Here is a 25,765-nt window from a genome sequence, read left to right on the forward strand (position 1 = left end):
ATCCCTATCGTTCCACATTCTGAATATTGTGTTTCCAGCATAAATTTAGCACGAATGTTTTACTAAATAGTATTTATTACATAAGCTAAACAAAAGATAAGATGAAAAGATATCTACAAAAAATACAAAACGTGTATAATCATTAGTGATATTATAACTCTCAATGTTTCATCGTGACAAGTCGGTTTCCAGTTACCTAGCACATACGAATATTCTTATCGACTTAACAGTAGTGACAAGTCGGTTTCCAGTTACCTAGCACATACGAATATTCTTATCGACTTAACAGTAGTGACATAAATATAAGCAATTAGTAATACTCTCAAATCGCACACCTGACCGACTATAGGCAACCGCCTAGGTACCAGTTTAAGTTTTTAATAAAAGCAGCGATGCTGCCTTTTGCAATATTGCCGGTCGACATGATGCTTCTTGATATTAATAGAGTGCAGTGCAATAATTAGTTCTTTGTGAATTATGTTAGTAAAAATATAGGTTAGGTGGACACTTGATAATATTATAGCTACAAAACAAACAAAAAACAAATAAAAAACAAGTTTTCAAACAACCACTCTGACAATATGAATGGCTGCAAACAGAACAACCAAACTCAGTTGTGTTTGGCCAATCGGATTTGCATTGCTTGTGCACTGGTGTACATCGATTGCTTCCAAAGCTTTCAAATATTCAGCCCCAAGCCATGTTTTATAATTTTGTATGAGGGGAGGAATGTTTGTTAGTTTGACGATTTTGTCTTTGAAAATCACGTCTTTAGAACCACTAGGTGGTTGAAAGAAATTGAAAATGGAACTCTGGTTATTGTAATAATATTGAGCCTTATTTAGAACCCTTTGATAATGCTTTCTGATTGTTTCTGACTTTTTCTTATTTGTTACTACAGCTTGCGATGGTACTCTTGCTAAATTACAGGTTGCCCATTCTGTCACCGGTTGCCTAGATCCGTCAAGGCACAAAAGTTCGAAGTCTGTGGATGTTAAGGATGCAGACCATGGTTCACCTTTGTCACCATTCACAACGTCCATAACTGTTGTGTGTTTCACAAACGCTACATCTGCGTTCTTTTCAACAAGGCAGCGAAGTGCTCCTATGTAACTGTAATACTTATTTGTAACGTTCCTGTGGCAAAACTGTTCACCACCGCAAAGTGAACACAGATTCTTAGGATTTGTACCATCTGGGTTGTACTTTGGATTCAAGGCACCGGGAACACAACTCTCTTTGAAAAAATTACCAACGTTCACTGCCATATTGCATTTGTCTGTTTTTGCCATTTGACCATGAGCTATTAGAAAGCCTACTGGTAATATCCAACCGGTTTGTTTCATTATCCCCGTGTGACAGGATTTGGTACCTGCAATTGAAAATAAGGAAAATTCAATTACAAACTGTAATGCAACTAAGGGGAGTTGAATTATGACTTAAAAGTGAACAGTAGGGAGAGATGATTAAATGGACTGATGGTAACTGAACATGAGATAATATTCATTTTGCAGTGAGGGAAATTAGAGCAGTAACTTGTGTACCCTTCTTTCGAATTCCATTTCGCGATGGATTACCATTAGGCAAATACTAAATCAATTGTTCATAATGGAACTAACAATTTCACTAACTCGAGACCGGTTCAAGAGACTACACTAACAGTTACCTTTCAAATTATTGATGTTTACCCCCCGGTTTTGTTTTCTAACTACGGCAACTGCCCAATAACTTGTTCCTTCTTCACCAATATCTTTGTAATTCTCAGCAGAAATAGGTACGAGATTTTCATATCTAGTAAAAATATATGTCAGCAATCATTAAAGGTTTATCAGATTCTATGACATCGTTGTATTAAGGTCAACAAACGCTCTGGTCCATCAAAAAAAATTGAAAGTCAGTCAAAATTGTTTGCCAATTTTTGTTTTGTACCACAAGACTTTCACCTATGCAATCAGTCCCTATTGTACGAAAAATTACAAGATTACAACCAACCTTCCAGCTGAATACACTTCTTTCGCTCCAAGAGTCATCACATCTGCTGTACCTTGTTCAATCTGTTCAATACAGTCATCATTGCTGGCCCCATCGACACATTCCATTTCTCTTGTGATCCTTTTAGAAATCAATGCTGCCTTCATGTCATTACACTTATCTTTTTCGACTGCTGTTTTGACACACCATCGGAAATTTATGCCACAATAAGTATAATTTTCCATGCTGGTTAAATATCCCGGTTCTAAAATTATCCAAAATAATTTAAATTTGGGAAACAAAAGGGCAAAAAATCGTAATTTATTTTTCAAGCACGCCTCTACTTCAGCTTATAGCCTTTAGATGTTTGTGTTTCCTTTTCAACGTTTGTTTCTTTAGCAATGCCAATACTGTGCACATAGCAGTTATTATGGTAGCACTCTTTTAATATAATACAGTTCAATATAATCAGCTCTCAACAATCTGCATCAGAGGGAAAAACTGAAATTTAAAACCTATTCTTACAATACATAAAAAAGACTTGCCTAAGTAAGTTTTATAATTGGCTTGCGACTTTCCTATACCAATCAAATGGTTTATTCCATCAGTAAACATAAGATCCTTTCCACCAGAGCCAGATTGAAAGAAACCAACACTAGCTGAAGCATTTAGACTTTCCAGAAACGTTCTCAGTTGACCAATGTCCATTTCGTTCTTAGATGATGACGTCATGATAACATCTGTTGGCCTGGTCGCCCAATTGCACATGTTCCATTCATTAACATGTTTTAGACTACCATCTCTACAGAGAAGACGAAGGTTTTCTTTATTAACGTTTATGCCAGCATCTACAGCATCATCTATAGTTCTATGCTTTACAAAAGCCACATCTCCCATACCATCGTTAAGACATTTGAAAGCTCCCAGATAACCAAAAAATTGTTCATCCTTAGGACATAACTTGTTTTGGCAAATTTCACAGATATTGGTTGGATTATCATCTGAAATAATACAAGAAGATATAATTTATTTGTCATCTTTTCCTGACTATTTTTTTTTAAACCTGAGCGTCATTTTATAGCTCTTTTGGAAATAAAGATACGGCATTGATTTTAAAAGTATCTGGTATTTTAAATAATCAATGGCAACAATCGTAAAGAAATAACTCCTTACCATAAGGATTGTTAGTGGATTTTACCTGAGCGTCATTTTATAGCTCTTTTGGAAATAAGGACAAGACATTGATTTTAAAAGGATCTGGTATTCTAAATGATTAAAGGAAACAATCGTAAAGAAATAACTCCTTACCATAAGGATCGTTAATGGATGTAAAAGCTGTAGGAGCACAACTCTGTGAGAAGAATGCTGCTACTGATTTAACAGTATTGTCACAGTCAGCTTGAGGCATTATCTTCTCTTTCAATAACGACGATACAGGTATAGTCCAACCCACAGTCCTTCCTACCCCGGTATGACATGACTTCTTTCCACGAAGATCTTCCAAAGACTTGATTGGTCCATCAGCTTTTACAACTACCACAGCCTTATACATAAACGTTTCTGCATTCGAATCTTGAAAAATAAATTATTGGAAAGATATAGACGGCACACTAGTGCACTCCCAAGGCTTCTATTTATGTCAAAGCTCGGTAAAGTCTTACTGAGCTCACCAGGATCGTTTATTTTCAATCTTCATTTTTAGAATGGTTATTGCTTCACTCTATTGGATCACTATTTTGAATGTAATTATTGACACCGCGGCTAATGTTGTAGAAGGTTAAGAACCTGCTCCTGGCCGTTTTAAATTAAAGTCTGCTTTGAGTCATGACTATATTTCCATTATCTACTTTCGACCATCACAGTAACTCAACCAAATAACTTACAAAAGATGTATGTCATTATGCAAATGAAGAGGTCACAATGACCTTTTGCTAAATTTAATACCATTACTAGAAATAGGGCACCCAACTTGGAGACTTGAGCTATTAATACTATGAAGACCTTTCTGCTCAAGTGATAAAAATACAGAGACAAGAGAATGTTTGATTGAAATATTACGCTGTTTACCTGAGGAAAATGTTTCCTTGGCGACCGGTTTTAAATCGTAAAGTTTTCCAGCTGAATATATTTCTGTGTCATCAACTCGAATTAAATCAGCGTCACCATTTTTAATGTATCTCCAACATTCATAACGGCTTCCTCCCTGGGAGATATAAATGAAACTTACAAAAGCTAAGGATATGCCACTACAGTTATATTGGAGGGATATTATGTGTAAGATCCAAAAGTCATCAAGATCTGCCGAAGACGGAATTGAGCTTGAAATAAAAAAAAAAGCGACGATCATTGAGTAACCACGCTCTGTATAGGCAATAACATTTGGGAACATAAACACACAATGAGTCCCCATGAATCCTTTGTGTTCATTATACCATTTGATCCATAAAGGCATGCATATTATGCCCACTTTCATGATTTTATGGGTTGAGTGTCACTTATTATATATATATATATATATATATATATATATATATATATATATATATATGGATGAACTGGATAATAATCTCATACTTACTTTAATACACCTCAACTGAGTTAAGTGATTATCAGCTAAATATTTTCTTAAGGATTCACATTTAGCTGATTCTGGTTGTGACGTCACACACCATTTTACTGAAAATATTGAATGCCAATTAATTTATTTCATTTTGATCAGAACTGTAATCATTTTAACGATAATAACCTTCAGTGAGTTAGTCAGTGATAATAGGCTACATAATCTAGGTAATTGATACGAAACACTGAAATAATATTGACAATTTGAGGTTGCATAAATATTTTGTTTTGAACTAAAATGTGACAGTACTAAAATTACGGTTGTCGATCTCAATTTGAACCCGGTAAACTTTCAATAGGGTCGACTCGACCCAATAGTTATTAAGTGTTATCCGGGATAGAATCACAAAACCACAAAACTTGAACTAAATGTGCAAAATGCATGACCGGAATAGAGAATCTAAAAAGATCCTGTTCAATAAAGGTCAAATGAAAGGTCTTTACTAAAAATCAACTTGTTACTGATGAGAGAGGAACGGAATTCATATATATATATATATATATATGAGCTCCGCGGTTGGTTATTTTTGGTTGGTCGATGCGGTCCATACCGCATAAATTTACCAGATAATATTCGCGCCCATTTACAGTCGAGAGATTGGGATATGAAGAAAACATGATTTATCTTCAATCCATCTATTTTTAGTTACTTCTGTCTGCCAATGATTTAAGTCTTCGTAAACTACTGTGAGGATTGTGCGGTGCGGCATGCCATCTTAATAGAATTTTGAATTATTCCATGGCTAAATTAGTGTAAACACTGCCGAAGCGACAACATTCCGCAAACAATACTTAACCTTTGCGTAAATCACGTTTCGAAAAGAATGATTCCGATTCGTGGACATAAAATAACTTATTAGTTCTTACCATCAGCTTGTGCAGTAGAAAATACATTACAAATTACAGAAATGCACAGTATCAACACAATCACTGCCATTTTGACTGTTATCACATGACAATATGCACTGGCTCTATGTAACTCAGTATTCTAGGTTAACTTATTCATCATGTATGCAAAGGGGAGTGTTTCAGTTTTTAGATGTGTCATAATATAATTTTAAATTATATTATATAAATCTGAACATCCTGGTTCTCTATATACAACGCTTATTGCCCTGGTTATCAATTTAGAATCACTGCTTGGGCATTATAAATCACTTCATGGGATCATATTGGCACAACGTCTGCAATCCAAAAAGCTAGATCAAAAATCTATAGCTAAACTAGACATTGCTTAACAAACTAATACATCGCACTGTACTTGGCTACGTCGGAGTAGATTGTAAATAAAAATTTGGAATCTAAGATGAAGTTTCGTGATCAAAAGCGTTCCGCGAACCTCATACCAAAACTCAACAGACTATATAAAATTGGTAATCTGGGAAAAATTCACTAATATTACCGTTTAAATCCGATGAAACTAATCCAGTAATGAAGGATGCCATAAACACAATAACTAGCTTGCCCATTTTTAACAGTTTGACACTAGTTCATTATATATTAGAAAAAAATTATTAAATATTATGCATATGATCAAGTGGTATCACTCCAAATATTGTTCGACTATCACGCCTAAACTATGCGAGCAATTACAAAAATCTACATTTCTCATATACGACCGTCAAAAATTGTGGAGGACCATAAAATCTGTTTGTCTAAAATAGGAGATGTTTATCTTAAGAATACGTGCTTGTTGTTGTTTACTGTTTTGAGCAATGAGTGATGAGACGATTAAGGGGACATATCTACATTGGAACGTGACACCACAGTCCGTTCGTACCCATGTTAGTCAACTGAGAGCATTATATATTTGAGGAAATATAATTCTTGCCTAGTATTAGTACAACAAAAGATATCTGGGGTTAAAGTTTTCTATGTATGAAAATGAAAAGTGAAATACACTTGATACAGTTAATGCGTTTTCCGTATTAATTGTAAGGTTAAGTGTGCAAGAGGCGACATCCGTCACATGATTAAATTGTTTCAAGGCCATGTTTTTGATTTATTTATGACTGTTCATTGTGTTGTTTTACCAACACAATAGTTTGACAAGCAATGTAACTTACGCCCACTTGCAGTTGTCGGAGTCAATAGTGCCTTTATAAAAGTTCTTATATTGAAGAACTTCACAAGAACTTGTTACAATAACATTTGTATCATTAGATCTCTTATTACATAATGTTGAAGTCGCCGCTAATTCCTTTATTTTGTTTTTGTTCATGAGAACACAGTCTCATAAAAGCACTGCTGACGACAGTAAGATGTATTTCAAATGATAAATCTACGTTGCATAAAATCTCCATGTTTCCCTGTATACCTGTTTAAAAAAGAGCTTAAAGGCAACTCTGCAGTGCAGAGTAAACTTGTATGCTATTACACGTTGTCATATTGATATTTTGGTACTCTTAAAGCTATTCTTTTAGACTGAATGAAGGACAAAAAGACATCAGTGAGCGGGTGCCATGTACCAAGACTCGATTTGCATCTGTGAAGCAAGGCATAAATTATAAAGTAATATAGCGTAACATTGACTATACCTTCTCAAATAAATCAATAATAGGAAGAATAGGGTTGACATTTGACAGCTGGTGACATTCAGAAAATTATTATGATTATATTCTACTGACATTATGCTTTTATACTGTAACTATTAATAAAATGTGGTATAATAATTCTTTGTGTAGGGAACATTCTGTTGACAATCTGTCTTGTGAATATTTCGATAGCATGGTAAGACTTCCTTGGATACATCCTTGTGAATTTTTTTTGAATCATGATCTTTTGTTTCTAGAAATCATGGTTTAAGCAAATGCTATGATAAATGAAAGGTAATTACTTCATAGTTTTAGTAAGTATAAATGATAATTTGCTGTCTATGGTTTGGATGAACCGTTTGATGACACCGTCAATAAGGGACAAAATGGCGTCTCATGCAAAGTTCCTTCGGCAGGGTTGTGAAAAAGGCTGGCTATTCCGGCATATTCTTCAATAATTTTATAACATATTACGTTTATACTGTCGCAAGGCTGCCCACCATAAAACACAGTGTTATATTACCCAATTGGGTGCATAAATTGCTGGACGAAGAGACCAATTTCAATATCTATTATCGAACGGACATACAATAAATCTTTCCTGAATAAATATTTATCTTGTCAAGTTTATGGTTGAGTACTTCTTATATAGCTTTATTTATAGTGTACAATAAGTAAAGGATATTGAGATGACCACTTTTACGACAAGAAAAATTGACCTCTGTTGTGTTAGGCTAGTTGTTAAAATGAAAATAATTTCTCCACTTTTCTTCGTATGGAGAAATAATAATTGAAGGCTAGGTTTAAAAGCTTTCACTTTCATTCTGAAATACTTCCCTATTTATGATTGATATACATCTTCGTAAAAGTTGTTTAGCTGTAGCCAATATTTCGCAAAAACGTTATTTATATTTTTCAATTTCGGGTTTCGTTTTACAAGATATTTCTTATAGCAGATACTTGACCACTCGGGTAAAGGAATGTCCTTTCGTTTAAAACGATCAATCTTTGATAACAGATATCATAACATACTTTATCCGGTGCACTTGTCACTAGCAGGATGATACAAATGACCTGAAGAACGCTTATACACCCATTGTAATATGAATCAGCAACTGAGTGTAACTTCGATTTTTCAGTCGCCAATGTGCTGAACTGAACCCATTGATCCGATTCTTTCGGCATTCGCCAACTGCTATCAGTCGTTGAAAACCCAGTAAATGTTCTCATTTTCCGACTGTCATATTAACTCCACATTCATTTCTTTGTTATACATGGCAGATACACAACCATATTCAATGTATCAATGTATCCACGGGTTAAGTTGACACTTATTCATCATAAACTCGAGAGGATATGCATAATTCTAGACCAAGTGAATCCGGATGAACATCAAGATGTTGATTTCAAAGTGCAAGTCACAAAAGGGATGTATTGACGACAATATACTTAAATAGAATTTAACGCCCGAGGAATTATCGCATTTATTTGACATTGCTCTCTACGTCAATTTATTTTTTACAACTCTATTTTGTTTAACTCTATTTTATTTGAGTATGACAATTGATACCAAATAAGTGTGCCATGACACGGCTACAACTCGTGGTTTTCATACAGATTTTCAAGTTGATGGGAGCATAGATATTAGACCGCTATCTTTGATGCTGCTTCCGATGCATATAAACTACATTGTTATGGTTTAAATTAAACAGTTACTGTTTAATTCGGAAAGTGCTGCCCGATGAGAAGTGTCGGTAGCATAAATTCATAGTTATTTATGTTTCGCTCAAGAGTCTAGATATTCATAGATATCTTTCTAATGGTTATCCATGAGTAACTCTGCAATGGGATATCCAACAGCGCCTCAAGGCTCACCATCCTTACACCAAGAACATTCCTTATTTTTTTGTAACCCAAATTGAAGTTTCTCATCAAATATATTGGTAAAAAAAAATATGAATCTATTTTGTGTAGCGTTTGTATTGTATAAGACGTCTTCCATACAAGATACACGTAATGTAAACCTTTCTAGAATAAACGCCCTTGGTCATTTGAGTTATTCAGTTCTGACATTCTAATGACACAATAACCTTTAAAATTGTGGAATTTTAAAGACGATTTGCGAAACGAGTCCACTGTGTCTTCAAGTACACGAGTGAAAAATTCTTGTTTGGTGCAATCTGTCGCATACCTGTCTATCGACTTGCTTAACCAGACGTGAAATTGTCGTCTGCTATAAACTCAAAGTTATAAGAGACAGGACAATAGAGGTTTTTACTTATTTTAGGTCACGATTTAAGGTATATTAATTACACATTCAGGCCCTTGAACATTCGGACAGTGTAGGTGAATATGAATGACATAAAATGTAGGACATCTGTTGTTTTGTAGTGTCAAAAGAGGTAGGTAAGTTAATATTTTTGACTATATATATAAGCTAACATGTCGAACAAGTTGCAAAACAGATATATTTCAATCTATTGTGTAAATGTTCCTGATGCGTTTTATTTATACATTGTTTTATTGATGTCATAAAACCGTGATATTTTTAACACCTTATCTTATACAACAATGAATATATTAAATAGATTTTCTTGTTGACGTAAGAAAGTTAAACTAGTGTACGAAATACAACACTAAATAGCACGATGGTACTGCACAAGACAAGTGTATTACTATTGTCTGTTAACATAAGTAAAATAAATTAGTGTACAAACATAAGAAAATTAACCTAGTGTTAGAAAGTTCAATGTAAGATTTCTGTGCACAATACAAATGTTCTACCAAGTTCTATTAGTGAAGATAAAGAAAAAAAAACGAACTAGGCCCACATTACATATATCTAAATTGAACTGTGTTGATATATACGATGCCAAAGAGTTAACATGTCCTGTTTTCGACCTTCCCCGTAGTAATACATTTATCGTAAATGAGCTAAAATAATACCATAACTTTTAGGTATTTGAAATAACGTATATTTGCGTTCATTTGCTGATATCACCAGAACGGTTACTATATATTGGATAATAATTATGAAAGTCTGTCATTAACAAAGAAATGTTTTTTGGTTCAAAGAAATTCAAAACTGTAATACGAATTCGGCTGAAATTTTGCATTCCCTAAAGTACAATAGATAATAATTTGATTACAATTTTCGCCCCAATACGATTATAAAGTATGTTAACAGAATGTAGGTAAGCCCTACTAAATACTAAAAATAATAATGTCAATGTATGATTATGCAATGTAATATGGACAATATCAATAATTTTAACAATGTCGCATTGTTATACTTGGCAATATTTATCATAGTCTTAACACTGACGATGAAGCATAGCAAGGTTATTGTACACTTTTAAATAATATATTATGTATAATATTTATCAGTATTTTGAATAATAATTTAGAAAATGCATTAATTTTTCATTCCCTACGGCAACTCTTACTCAGTGCGTTTTTGTGGCAAAAAAAGGAAATGTAGCTTAGAGCAATGTTATTTTCGGTACAATTTTACTTTGAGCAATAATGTAATATGTTTAAGACAATAGATTTTAAATAGATTCGCTTCTCCATAAACCGTTGGTGATAATCGATACAAGATTGCAACAAACACATTCCCGAAGCTCCGAATTTTATGATTAACAGATATTTGAAGCAATTTCACGTTAAGGGTGACAACTCTGTAAGAAACAACTGAAATTGCCACAACTAGTCAAATATCTTGAAGCAATTTCACGTTAAGGGCGATAACTCCGTACGAAATTTAGTCAACCCTGCCAAATACCAAGTTTTATGAAAGTGGGTTGAGCAGTAAAGGTGTAGAAATTCAACTGTATTTATAAACATAACGCTCCAAATCTCGATATAAACTGAAATTGTCACAAACTGGAAAAATTTTAAAACAGATTTCACGTTAAGGGCGATAACTCTGTACGAATTTTGACAAATACCAAATATTCTGAAATAGGGTTAAATAATAAGGAAGCTGTAGAATTTCAATTCCATGAACTAGGGAAATAACTCTGTGACCAAATTTCTTGCTAGAATTTCATTATGTTTTACTTAAGTATTAGGTCTATGCCTAGTTTATCTTTGCATGAATATCGCTCGAAAACTGTCGATTTCATAACTTGACAACTAACAGGTGGAATACAAGAATGGTTTACAATATTTGTATATAGTCTTCGTAGCGGTATCAAAACAGAACTTAAAATAATTGAAAAATGATTTAAGAATTTGATATACTGTTCTGATTCCATATTTTCTGGAATTAAAATTATATTTTGGGTGAATCTTTTTCAGTTACACCTACAGACCATAATATTCTCAATCTAAAGAAAATTGCCGATACCACCTAGATATGACAAACGATGGATTTGAGAAACTGTTATGAAAGACCAAAAGAATACAAGTTTTGTGAAAGTGGAGCATGTGTTCTGAATAACGAATATTGTCGTATGTATTTGATTAATAGCAATATTACGTTAAAATTTATGTTCAGGATGTTGCATGCAACTGTCAACTAAGTAAACCTGTTTTTCTTATCTGTTTCAATATGACACAATTAAACTAGTTGAACTATAAACGAATGGTTATGACGACCCACGTTACAAGTGACAATGTCATACTAATAGTGATATTCAGTACGATATAAGTTAATGTAAAAAAAAGTAATATTAACGAGGATAACAACTTCATCACGAGGATCCTTTCTACCAGCTGGTCCTTGGCAAACCTTTGCAATTGATCTTTCCAGGATGATCTACACCCAATTTATATCTGGGTAGACTGGAATAATGAAGGAAGACAACTTGACACAGGACATCATTTTAAATTTGAGGCGCAGTCAATGCTACAAATATTTCAAATTGTTTTGTTTTTCTTGAAACAAATCCACAACTGTCCCGTCCTGTCGATCATTCGCATTATTTCCCAAGTTAGTCACTTATGAACCACTCTGATATTGTTTGTATTTTCAGCTTGTAGTCATAACTTCTTTCAATGCCGATTTGCAGCTAAATGTATTCACTCGTCTTTAGTTTGTAACAATGTAGACGATTGTGGTAACAATAAGGATGAAGAAAATTGTTTTAAAACAGGTATGTTACTAATATTTACGTTTAGAAATTCTGTGTAATATGTAAGAATATAATGTGGGCAATAAACTTCATCGATTATAATTTTGTAAAGATCACGGGTAGACAATGCTCACTTTAACTACAAGTTCGAACTGTAGGCTACCTGATAGCAATTTATTGATAATTCAGCCTAATTAAATTCCTCTTAATTAAACACGCACATTTGGAATCATTCGAGGAAGTCTAATACCCAAGTTTATTTAATTTTACAGATGTTATTTTTTTAGATGATGCACAGCCACAAGAATGTCATCTATCCACTGGTGCTATCATTGGTATAAGTATTGGTGTTGCAGTGGTGTTTATCTTGCTTGTTTTAGCTATGTTATATTGGCTACATAGGAAAAAACGATTAAGATCACAAAATACTTCAAGTATGTACCTCTTGATTAATAGCCCTTAATCCAGATTCGAAATTTCTTCTCAATAATGCTATACCAGCACAGATAGGCGTATTATACAAAAGACTCCCAACTGTGCATTTTAATATGATTCATTTGATTGATGACTTCCATTGTTATAGCAAAACATCAGTTAATGGTATAGTTTTATTTCAGGTCTAGAGCCCCTCCGGATTCAGACGAAGCAGAGTTTAGGGGATGTAACGTCCTCTGAAGGAAGTGATGTAAATAAAAGAAACTCAGGATATAACAAAGTGCCATTAGACGATAGTTTCGGACCTTTCAATGATGTGTTGTGTACTTCGACGCCGAAGCCTGACGCTCGACGTCAAATAGTCCAGATGGATCCAATGCCACCGATATTAATATTGAAGCCTTCTTGACACGAAGGTTTCTGATATCCACATTGGTATTATTTATTTCTTTGAGTGCATAATTTAATTCTTATGTTTAAGATCTCCACCTTAACGACATTTTTATTGTGTTCTTCACCGTCGTTCGTCTTAAAACAGTTCAGATGGATCCAATGCCACCGATATTGATATTGAATCCATCTGCGGATATCCACATTGATATTGCCTATTTTTATATTTAATTGCATATGGTTTTTTAATGGATACTATTGAGAAAAAGTGATACGAAGTTCATTTCCATCGTGACGACCGGTATCATACTTCTAAGATACAGCAACAGAAGAAGCAACTAGCGTTTATTGTTCCAATGCCACCGATATTAATATTGAAGCCATCTTGACACGCACATTACGGATACCCACATTGATATTGTTTATTTTCATATAACTGTACAATCAGATTTAGTCACCCTAATGAAAATATGGTTGGACCAATACGATTCAGTAAATGTTTGTTTGAGTTTTATTGTGTTCTTCATCTTCGGTCGTCCTCAAATAGTTCAGATGGGCCCAATGCCATCGATATTAATATTGATTTCATCTTGACACAAGTTCTGATATCAATATTGATATTATTTATTTTTATATTTGAATGTCTAGTGTACTTGGCTTTAAAATTAGAAATTAGTTAAAATCATTTCCACCTTAACGACCAGTCTCGTGCTGGGATACAGTAACTGCATTAGCTTGTATTTTATTGTGTTCTTCGCTTCCAAAGCCTGACGTTCGGGACGATAACAGAAGAAGCTTTAATGTGATTGTCATTTCCAGTGATGTAAAGTTAGCGGATCTCAATTTTATTGTGTTCTTCGCTTCCAAAGTCTGACGTTCGGAAGAGCGGTTCATATCCACGATAAAGTCGACAGGTCTTTACTTGAATTACAATGACAGAAGAACTTGAAAGTGCTTTAATGTGATCTATTCCAGTGATGTATAGGCAGCGGATTTTGACCGTTTTTTGACTAGCCTGTTTGATCCCGCGATAAATGGAACCACAATTGCACCAAACGTTCAATGTCTTTAAGTATCTCTACGCCATGCATACTACCTCCTAGCGATATTGTACAATTTAAATGGCACTTTCGTGACACAAGGTTAGCTTGGTAAAGCTAGTGTTATCTTGGCATCAACGAGCACATATATACAAATTAAAAATTATTTAATTTTTTTCTATATAAAAGCATATTACATTTTGAATACATGTATATGGATTTCTATAAATTAAAATAAAATTAATTATAAGTCCTTCATGAAATTTTATGTAATCACAATTCTGATCCCTTTTATTCCCATTTCTGTCATTACTTGGCGTATATCTAAAGATGCGTTGAGAGCTGGTAACCATTACTAGATTTTTCATTCAAGTATCCATTGTTTTCTAGTCCATTACTGCCAAGGTTGCCCATGTGGTATACAGTCTTTTCTTCGTTGATATTAGAAAATTGATTTGGATCTTTTTCCGGCGGATCAACTATTAACTCTTTATTACTCTCGGCTTCTATCTCCTTTAAAAAGGAATTAAAAGTCATATTAAAGAGTTTAAGATTCTTTATTATACTCCACAGAAAAGAGGTATTTAACAAGCTAACCGTACAACCCACAAAGTAGCAAATTTTATAGATTTCAGTGCCTCGTCAATGCCTCTCAAGTAGATTCACAATTCAAGTGAAACGTATTTTAGTTAAATAAAGGGAAGTAAGTAGATCCTTAAAAAGAGAAGTAAAGTATTGTCAAACATAGAAAAATATAAAACATAAAAAATACGATACCTCCGGATCTCGATATTGTATTCCACATCTGCATGGTTTCCTCCAAGAGAGTGGTAAACAACAACACAGTCGATCAAAAATGGGAAGTAAATATTTAGGGTCAACCTCGTGTTCTTCTACATACGACGCTGTGGGAAGAGAAAACAAAATTCATCTAAGTATTTAAATGTATTGATAAGAAACTGCATTTGACCTGTGAAGTGGTTCCACTTTGCTAATAAAAGTTTCCGTTTTGGGATCTGGACTGGTTTCTGATTATACATAGTGTCACCAACATGATTGTGTGGATTTGAACTGGTATACCACGCTTTGTCAATTGGAAGGGGATTTGTTTTCCAATTGAAGCTGATACACGTCTAGGATGCTTGATGAATTTTCTTACGGTGTAATTATAAGAATGTGCGATGATTTTATATCTGTAGATGTTTGATAATATACGAATAATACACACCTGTGGCCAAACTAATAATCAATCCCACAACAACAACTGTAGCTGCACCTATTGCCGGATACCATAAGTATGATACGGTATATAACCTTAAAATGCCCGTACTGAAATGTAAAAGTTGGAATCAAGGTGTAATGTCACCCCATACTTATATGGACTCAAAGTTTTCCAACCTATTTTTGTGCATTGCGGACATTAATAACGTCCTATTACCTATCCGACTTTTTTGTTTTATGTTATCACATAAAGAGAGGAAAAATAGAAAAAAATACCAGATTAATGTTTATAAATTATAAAATAGTAAATATTGGTCGCTTACGGTTCTTCAAAGCCAGGAGTGGTAATATCAAAGATGGTGGAATTAATAGTTGACATTGTCGTGGTTATTGATGAATTGCTGATGCTACATGAATTTGTTGGGAATGCAAGACTTGACGGTCTGGTTGTAACACTATAGGCACCTATGCTGATCCACAGAGGCAAGATTAACCCTAATATCCCACCAACAACAGCTCCCTGTAACATAAAATTATTAATTAGAGCTATATTCATTCATAGATTAGTGATTTTTCATAGGGGGCATTGCTGATTTGATAGACGATTTAATGACACTCAAAGAGTTAATCATTGGATTTATTGATGAGACTTTTACGATAAGCTGTCAAGAGTTACATTAGACTTCAAATGCAATTGAAGATGAACTTGAGTGGCCCATTTTAGTTATCGACGAAAGGTGTAGAGCAAAAGATACTCACAATCCAATTTGCCCATTTAAATAAAGCTCCTAAGCAAAACAGACCAAGAAGAGGACCCGATGCTGCTCCAGTAAAACTAAGAGATGCCTGAAAATAAGACAATAAAACAACTCAACTACATATTCAGCTTCACAAGGAAATAAACCCATGATTAGATGTTCCAACGTGTGGAGTGAACCATAAACCGAGGACTCGTGTGTTCCGGTTCTGTTAAATATTCCCCATCAGTGTACACAGCAGTGCATATTGACAAAAATGTTCAGCCCACCAACCTGTAATACTGTACCACCAAGATTTTTAGCCATAAATGACATACCAATACCAGCACCCCCGTATAGTAATACTACAAAGACAAAGATGACAATCATTGTGGCTTATTATCAAAGCGGCTGATGTGCCGTACAAGGAGAACTTATGTACATTTTAGTTATAAATGGTATTGAGATTCTGGATTTTCGGAGAATAATGGAAAGGAGCTGCATGAAATCTTCCCATGTGATGCCGTATATACTAAATATAATATTAAAAGAATATATATACCTAATAGTTTAGTTATAAGGGTCTTTCGAGATTCTGGCATTTCGGAAAAGAAAGGGAAGGGCTTCATGAAATCTTCCCATGTAACTGCTGCTAGAGCGTTGAGACATGACGACATGGTACTGAAACATACGAGAATACAATGTTTGTGCAGAGTATGAACAACTTATGAATAAGCATTATATACTACTGGACTTCAAAATGAACAGAGACACTTTTATGCACCGAATTGGGTTTATGAAGATGGAGAAATCACTTCAAGGATCGACGTTCAGAAATTATACCAAATGACCCTACCACAATACTATTATTCCCCAAAGTTGTTGGATTTGAACTCCAGAGCTTAGAGCTAAGTTCTTCGGAGTATTGTCGAACACGACAGTCACTAGATATTTGCATTAAGTAAGTCCATTAAATCATCGGCCGAAACAGCTAAATATAAATATTTATACGTACCTTAATGCACCACTAAAGAGACATGAAATAAAAAGACCTGGTAAGCCCGGATATCCTAAAACTTCCATAACAAAATACGGGATTAACTGTAATGAGCAAAATGAACAGTAAACATTTAGTGCTGCCCGTGGAAGAGTCACATCGTCTTACCAATTAGTTCAATAATCTTCATCATATGTAATAGTGAAAAGATAAATTAAAAGTATTAAATAATGTTTGATTGCTTACTTGATTTGAGTTGCTCACGTACCCAGCAGATAACGGATCACAACCCTTCTGAGCATAATAAGCAAATACGACAATTCCTGCTAGAGCTGTCAAAGTTAGTAAAATAATAACCCCTATCACATTTAACATCACAGATCTGAAAAACATCATTAGCAGCATAAGAACGTAAATTCGGTTTGCCTGAGAAGCATGACGAAGTGACAACGCCAACTGCTCTCAGCAGCTTTCATAGTGAGTAAGTTACTTTCGTATACAGCATAGCAATGCTGATCCTCGAAAAGGAATATCAGAGAGCCATAAAGTGTCCAGAGTGTGATCACGTTATCATTCATCGGAACCTCTTTCATGTTAAAACAGGTTGCGAGAGACATCTCTTCAAATTATCCTCGGCGATATAATTCTGAAAGACATGCGGATCTGAAGATGCTGTCCCAATAACAAAGAGTTTCCCGTCGTATACACAAACTACATACATTTTTGCCTTTTGTAAAGTTGGCAATGCACAGTATCTTTGAACACTGGCTTGATTAACACCATATGTTGAGGTCCATCCAATAGCACCACCTACCACCAATGACCAAAACGAATGACGTTGTGTTGGATCAGGATTGAAGCTGCAAAGATAATTGATCAGAATCGTGTAAACACTCAACCAATAATGCGATTGGTAAAACTAGACACCTAGTGTTTAAGACCCATATGGTTTTATGCCAAAGGAATAATTCTTGTAGTGGTTCATCGAAAAACTGTATTGTATCAGTATAGCCTTATCAGTGTCCATCAGCGTCCTGACAGATGATTTCTCACTTACAACGTGGGTGGGTCGAATATATTTATATGCTATCACAACTGGTTAGGGCAAGCATTTTTTTCTCTTTTGATTTCTAATTTTCTTGATCCTGTTGTGTTAACTTTAGGATATAACATCCTTAGTAAAATGGACGGATTGTGCTTACTCGAAAAAATCAATTCTACCCCATGCATCATTGATAGACCATACTTCTGACATACCACCAACAACTATCGAGCCCTGAAGAAAAAATTCAATTTCTCTACATTTCCATGGCAGACCGCTTCCAAGAGTCGGCACGTTGTCGGCTTTCACCCTATACCTAATAACAGATACACAAAGAAACGAAATGCTTATTTTCTCATGACTCATTAAGTAAATAACCTTATGCATGCTTATGTTGTTTCTTGAAGAGGCTACTGATCTGGAACGGAGATATGGACCATTGAAATATACATGTACATCGTCAACGATGTAGTTATCAACATTAAAGTACTTTTAACAAGATTAATATAATCTATAATTAATTCTACGCGATTTTTATTATATTATCTTGATACTTTACATTAGATTTATACTATCTGTGTTAAGAGGGCAGAGTATACTACTGTAAATTATTGCTAGATAGTGACATGATATAGAGTGTCTGCTTATAAATCGTATAGGTCACTATCTTCTTGTATCATAATATAAATAATACATTCCATATGTCAAATTAGTGCATAAGAATCTGTATCATCAACTTTTTGGCCTCGGACATTCAGAAATCTTGGCATGCTGTATATAACGGTGTGAAATATTATGACTATGCCTAAAATATCAGAAAGGACGTAAAGAAACCCTATGCCATTTTTTAACAGCATAGCAACTTGTCTTCTTGGTGAGTGTTCTTCGTGATCTTTTTTTACCAGTAGGGAGATTTTGTACCCATATTAGCTGGGTCAGTAATGAAGACGCATCCGGTTAAGTTTTGCGGCTAAGAAATTATACGTTGTATACACTATGTAGTGTATATGTATAGTCTTAACATATATTTGTTTTACTACTCTACAATAGAGCATCTTATGGACGCTGTGTCCAAAGTGACATCTGGACAACAAACCTGAATAACTATAGCCAACAACCCAGCTAACATAACACTAGATTGAAATACGTCAGTCCATACTACAGCTTTCATTCCACCCTAGAAAATATAGAAAAATAAGTTTGGTATAGTTAAATAAAATAGCTGGGCATTGATGAGCAATCCTTCAGTATGCAATAAATACCAGGTCTGAACAACTTTGGATAGAAGAAAAGCAGCCTGGAAAGATAACGGCTTGATCATGAAGATACATACCAGCGATGTATAAAAGGTTGAAACTAATCCAACAGTAATAATTGTTGCCCATACTGGAAAGCCCGTGACTGAAAATAAAACCGATTATACCAATTAAACTCAAGAAAACTACGATGAAATGAAAACAAAATCACGGTCTTAATATGAAAAGAACAAACCTGCTTCTAATGCTGTGGACGGAGCAAAGGATGCTATACCCATATACAGAATCTGGAAATAAAAGAGTTCATGTTATTGTTTACTTTAGACAAGAATAATTTCTAATAAATACAAAAAGTACATTTATCGTCACTTTGATATAAGTTTATGCTCATAAAGAGTAACCTTTAGATATTACCTGCTGGACTACCATAATCAGAGTACCAGTAACTTTAGCTGCTTTAGAATTGAATCGTTTCTCCAGATACTGAAAGATATATACGTTTAATTAGCCGTTGTTTACGAAATGGAATCTCATCACTGTATATGTCTGATTGGCAGAAAATCCCCGATTTATTGGAATAAGACTGTAAAAGCATCATACGTGACACCTTTTGCATTGCTGGTCACGTAACTATTAGATCATAGGGATTGCTCAATTGTACTATATCGGAAAGATTTGTTTCTTTAACAAAAGTATTTGTTTTGATCAGGATTGTGTCGAATGCACGCTATAAGCCCTCGTGCATTAGACATCCAAATTTGAAATGCCATATTAGAATCGAGACCCAAAAGTCATTGCTTTCTTCTCTGCCTCTTCAGATGTACAAATTTTGGACAATTGTACAACTCTTTCGTATCCAATAGACAAGCAGATCACGTAAATTTGTAAGATATTATTGTAGATTAGGTCCCTTATTTTCAGTGTACAAGATTCGGGTCACGCATGCAGTTCATCATCACCCAGTTAATGTGAAGTTGTGTTATAATAAACTTTTAAAAATATAAGTGATATACTGCATACTAACAGCAACCTCGCAAATGATAATTTTCTATGTATGTCAAGGTTGTACAAGATTTTTACTTCATAGATGATTCCGGATGTTTATGAGAACATTTATCGTTAAGTGATAATAATTTATCATGTTCATCAGCCTACATATCTTTTTTAAACATAATCTATCATGTTGAGGTCGAAATCTCCAATATTTGATAGAAAGTTTTTACAAGTTTATCCTAAAGGGATATCAAATATTAACATGTCTTGAAAATTCGTCTCGAGTTTTTCAGGAAAAACGGTCGATGTATTTGATAGATTATTAGCCCGAAGAACGTTGTGCATATTATATAACCTAAAATGACTGGGCAAAAATGAAAAAGCTAGAGTCGGTGTCATGGCATATTGTGCGCTTAGAATTCCGATTTGCGTTGGTAGTCATCATGAGATCAATGATGTGAAGAAATGTAGTACATTAAAGAGCAGTCTGATTTTATTAGTAGGTGGTAAGTTAATTTCTGTAATCAATGAAAACTATAGAAAGACACATATCACGATCTGAAATCGCTTTGTTTTGGTTGGCTTTGAAAACCTATGTACGAATTTAGGCAAAATAATCTTCAAATGGTAGAGGAATATCACTAATTCTGAAAATTTTGACTAAAATAATGCTGTTAAGGACAAAAACCAAAACTAAACTGCAAATTTTAGAAATCTTTTACGTATTTGCATACTGACGCTTTACTGTATATATAATTCAGGGTTGAAACGGAGAATTGATTTCTTTACTCACCTCAAACGAACTTGTTATTTTTAGAGGATAGAGAAGGGGGACAAATACTAAAGCTGATATCACTATAGCAGCACACATACCAATCAAATATACAAAATACTGGGTTCCTGCGGTATACATTTCAGCTGGGGTTCCCAGAATTAAAATAGCGGACATAAAGGACACCAGAATGGAGACAGCTACTGGAATAATGCTCATTCCACGACTGGCCATAAGGAAATCTCCCGTCGAAGTGTTCTTCCTGGCTTTTACAGCATAAAATATACCGATGAATGCCGAGACCAGAAGCATCAGAGCAAACACCACATAATCCCATGTTTCAAACTTACGGACCTCCGACATCTTGGATAATTCTTAAGAAGTAAACTGTTTATTTCAGTGTTGATAATGTTTTGCTGTCTCTGAATGATAAAATCTTTCCGAAAGAAATCCTAGATAGCAGTTTTAACTCTAGTACTTTATAACATAGAACACACTATGTCCAAAGACAGTCAAATCCTGGATCATTTCATCCTAGAGCACCTCTATGAGAGATGTTCTTTTCTATGACTCAAAACATTACAAAAATCCCCTCGAAGGGTCAAATCAACCAGATTTGAGAGGTTGACTGTCAACTTGTACGTATACTCATGATTTGCTAGGGTAATAAAACTAACACTTTACATATGAATAAGTATGTTGTAAAATTCACAAAGTGAAGGTTTTATTGGCACAATATATGATGATTTCTAAAGCTGGATACGAGGTTTGCGAGGATATAGGATAAATTAAGCATGACATTGAGATCTTGTATATTATAAGAATACTTATATCGCCATGTATGTCAGTATTTAACAATGATGTATATAATATCTAAGATGACGAACAGTCAACAAGATAACATCGTTAATTTATCTTGATCAAATTGACACATCAGATAGTTTGCTAGATATAAAAGGAGGATGGCTCGAATATTTTGTACAAAACAAATTGAACAACCAATTATAAACAAATAACAGCCGTTCCCAAAGGTCCCATTCCACCCATACTTACTGAATGCACCACGTATGTATGTAGTGAACATCTGGTGCTGCAATTGCAATCTTCATTTGATTGTTGGTTGGTTAAAAATAAAATTTCTTTCACATCTAAAGCGACTTGAACAGTGACGCTAATGATCTGCCCATACTAAATAAAACCCAGATTTGTGCGTGTGGATATTGCTACTATTGTTGAAGTTTCCACAATCGTTCATGTATTTATTCTTAAATTACGTTTATATACATATTATAATATATATTATCTGAATGGATTTCAAAGAGAAAGCAAAGGGTAGAAATTTATTATTCCACTTACCTCAAAGGAACTGGTTAATTTCAATGGAAAGAAAAGAGGAACAAAAATGATTCCAGCAAAAAATGCACCACTTCCTCCAAAAACACGCATATAGAACTGGGTTCCCTCCATATACATTTCTGCTGGAGTGCCGAGAATCAAAATGGCCGACATAAAGGAAACCAGAATAGAAATAGAAACTGGTAGAACACTCATGCTTCGGCTAGCTTGAAGAAATTCCTTGGTTGTCTTCTGATTGAATGCGAAGAAAATTCCGATTCCTGCAGAAACTGCCAACATGAGACCAAATACAACATAGTCCCATGTTCCGAAACGGAGATCCTCGTTGACCATCTTGAAAACAGAATTGAAGTATGAGAATAAAATAAGTTATATCACATTATCAGATTAAGGTAATAAAAAGAGATTTACAGCATTTAGATGTGGAACAGGAGGGTCCTCTACAATATATGACAAGAGAAAAATTGTATTTACCACCCTGTCTCAAAACGGCCTTGATAGGATATATTCGATATTAGTCTTTCGAATTAAAGAAGTAACCCGTGTCAATCGTATTTTTTCATACACAGATCACAACTCAATGTTCATTTTGATAAGTACCACAGTAATGTTCATTACTGGTGAGAATTCTTAATTTTATCAAATGTTAATTTAGGCGAAATTGAGTGACCAACGCAATACGAAGTGGAAGAAGGTGTAATGCTCTACAAATGCAAGTTTTTTCGTTAGCTTGCTTGTTTTGTTAATATATTCAAGTGAATATATGGTGAAGATATTGCTGGTTGATATCTTTTAGTTGTTCCTGTTGTTTAAACATAGTAACATTTTATTTCTTTGATGTATTTCATCATCTCTATATTTAGTTGACAGGTGTTCATAGTGCATGCTTGGTACGATGTAAGGTCACATGATAAACTAATTATTGTCATTTTCTTAGATAGGGCATTGGCGAGACAGCTTGTTCAAAACACTACTGTGGTGGCAACTGGAGGATGTAGTTATAGCAGATATTGATAGCAGATATTGGTGAGTAACAGTTTCAGTGTAAAAAGAGACATAAAAGAAAGGTGGAAGTGCCTCGCTGTTCTTTTTTGGAAATCACGGGGTGATATTGAATAAAGTATATTGGATCTTCTGATATAAATGGAATATGTCTGTGAAGTCAGGAGGCTCCAACGCCTACATTAAGATGGTACATTTTAGAAATGTAATAAAGGTACTTTATATTATGGTATTCAATGTGGTGAAAGTTATTGTAAAACAATATATATAATTGAAATTGCGAAAGCACGAGCCAAGGAGAAAATTCCGTTACATCGATTACTTTTGGGGATCAGAATAAAGTGAAAAAAAAGAATATCACATTATATACTGTGGGTTGAGGTCGACTTGTGGCATCCAGGGGAATCTGATAAAGCACCGGAAAGAGTCGACATGAGAAATCCATCAACCCAAAAAATCATTTTCGGACCATCGAATTTGCTAGTAATCTGTGGTAATTGGTGGTAACAAAGGTACAATCGTAACATTTGAAACTGTGTTATGGGAAATATTTCAAACTTACCTCAAAAGAACTGGTTAGACCTAAAGGAAATAACAAAGGTGTAAATACAAGTGCAGATATTATTACTCCACTTGAACTCAACACTTGCAAATAGAACTGGGTTCCCTCCATATACATTTCTGCTGGAGTGCCGAGAATCAAAATGGCCGACATAAAGGAAACCAGAATAGAAATAGAAACTGGTATAACACTCATGCTTCGGCTAGCTTGAAGAAATTCCTTGGTTGTCTTCTGATTGAATGCGAAGAAAATTCCGATTCCTGCAGAAACTGCCAACATAAGACCGAATACAACATAGTCCCATGTTCCGAAACGGAGATCCTCGTTGACCATCTTGAAAAATATACTGAGTTATGGAAATACAATTATATCACGTTATCATATTAAGCTAATAAAAAGATATTTACAGCATGTAGAGGGGTCCACTACAATACATGACAAAGCAAAATAGTATTTACCATCCAATGTCCAATATATACTACAATTAAAAAATTGACATACAAAGATCATCTCTAGTTTAAAGCAATGTTCAATTTGATATGCACCATAAGTTACATCGCTTGTTAGAATTCTGAATTTTATCAAAAGTTAATTTGGGGCGAAATTGAGTGACCAACGCCATACGAGGTGGAAAAAAACTTCGTGTATTGCTCTACAAATGCAAGTGAGCTCGCTATTGTTCATGCAGTGAAGCAGACATGACATAGTGCATTTTATATTAGATTGTATACGGTAAAGATATTGCTGGTTAATATCGAGAGTTCTTCCTGTTGTTAAAACATAGTAACTTTTTGGTTCTCTAATGTATTTCATCATCTCTATCAGGATAAAGTAACAAATATGTCACATTTATGTAATGTGGGTTGAGGTCGACCTTCTGACGGGCAGATTTTGGATTTAACAACTGCTTGCAACTTGTGGCATCGAGAAAAAGCTGATGAAGCAAAGCACTGTAACGAGTCAACATGAGCAAACCAACAACCTACAACCAAAATGTGTGCAGTTGGAACCTTCGGCCATCCGTTAACTTTCTGAAATGAGTGTTTCGCTTATGCGAACTGTGACTAATCTGATGAGATCAAAACTCCAGATGCGTTTGTCTCAAATGGTCACATGAGAAATACTGGATTTGATGGTAACAAAGGTACAATCATTACATTACTGTGTTATTGAAAATATTTCAAACTTACCTCAAAAGAACTGGTCAGACGTAAAGGAAAGAACAATGGTGTAAATACAAGTGCAGATATTATTATTCCAATTGTACTGAATACTTGCATGTAGAATTGTGTTCCATCCTTGTATATTTCAGCAGGTATTCCCAAAATCAAAATGGCAGACATGAACGACACCAGAATAGAAACAGCAACAGGAAGAACTTTCATTTTGTTTCTAGCCAAGAGAAAATCCTGAGTAGTCTTCTGATTAAATGCAAAGAATATTCCAATTCCTGCAGAAATTGATAACGTAAGTCCGAAAATGACATAGTCCAACACTTGGAAATGTCGAATTTCACCGGCCATTCTTAGTTTTTAACTAAGTTTTATGAAATAGAGTAAAAATAGAAAATATATAGTAACATATCAAAAACCACTTAATGTATTCCTTCTTAGATTTCATAGATAAAATGTACGATCGAATGTATAAAACAGCGACGAAGTCGAGAAACAGACTAAATATCTTTTCAGAAGCTAATTAGCCGAATTCCTGACAGAGTTGAACCCCCTCCTGATACAGTCAAGACTTTGATCAATTTTACG

At 34.5% G+C, this 25,765-nt stretch overlaps 3 protein-coding genes across 3 annotated transcripts; 1 reads left to right on the forward strand and 2 right to left on the reverse strand.

Annotated features, from left to right (window-relative positions):
• Nucleotides 1–57: 57 nt before the first annotated feature.
• Nucleotides 58–5,598, reverse strand: LOTGIDRAFT_234865 (hypothetical protein). The gene is made up of 9 exons (XM_009063215.1): nt 5,458–5,598; nt 4,550–4,647; nt 4,039–4,174; nt 3,280–3,543; nt 2,517–2,972; nt 1,993–2,236; nt 1,667–1,791; nt 256–1,372; nt 58–196 (listed from the first exon to the last, which is right to left on the reverse strand). The coding sequence occupies exons 1-8, from the start codon at nt 5,525–5,527 to the stop codon at nt 561–563; spliced, it is 2,205 nt and encodes a 734-aa protein (XP_009061463.1). The 5' UTR covers nt 5,528–5,598; the 3' UTR covers nt 58–196; nt 256–560.
• Nucleotides 5,599–11,494: 5,896 nt separating this feature from the next.
• Nucleotides 11,495–13,046, forward strand: LOTGIDRAFT_166161 (hypothetical protein; the record flags this gene model as incomplete). The annotated part of the gene is made up of 4 exons (XM_009063216.1): nt 11,495–11,579; nt 12,104–12,223; nt 12,490–12,636; nt 12,820–13,046. 4 exons carry the CDS (start codon nt 11,495–11,497, stop codon nt 13,044–13,046), a joined length of 579 nt encoding a protein of 192 aa, XP_009061464.1.
• A 2,561-nt stretch (nt 13,047–15,607) lies between these two features.
• Nucleotides 15,608–21,448, reverse strand: LOTGIDRAFT_179213 (hypothetical protein; the record flags this gene model as incomplete). The annotated part of the gene is made up of 13 exons (XM_009063217.1): nt 15,608–15,808; nt 16,048–16,134; nt 16,320–16,390; nt 16,588–16,706; nt 17,041–17,126; nt 17,269–17,404; nt 17,742–17,882; nt 18,225–18,298; nt 19,161–19,241; nt 19,398–19,465; nt 19,556–19,607; nt 19,735–19,803; nt 21,107–21,448. The coding sequence occupies 13 exons, from the start codon at nt 21,446–21,448 to the stop codon at nt 15,608–15,610; spliced, it is 1,527 nt and encodes a 508-aa protein (XP_009061465.1).
• Between the last annotated feature and the right edge of the window lie 4,317 nt (nt 21,449–25,765).

This window comes from Lottia gigantea (assembly GCF_000327385.1).
Source record: "Lottia gigantea unplaced genomic scaffold LOTGIsca_56, whole genome shotgun sequence".
Classification (NCBI taxonomy): Eukaryota; Metazoa; Mollusca; class Gastropoda; family Lottiidae; genus Lottia; species Lottia gigantea.

Coding starts and splice junctions, on each gene's coding strand:
- LOTGIDRAFT_234865 (XM_009063215.1), bottom strand. CDS start 5,527: ATGGCAGTGATTGTGTTGATACTGTGCATTTCTGTAATTTGTAATGTA. Junction 3,544..4,038: donor CAAGGAAACATTTTCCTCAG/GTAAACAGCGTA, acceptor TTATTTTTCAAG/ATTCGAATGCAGAAACGTTT. Junction 1,792..1,992: donor GAAGTGTATTCAGCTGGAAG/GTTGGTTGTAAT, acceptor TATTTTTACTAG/ATATGAAAATCTCGTACCTA.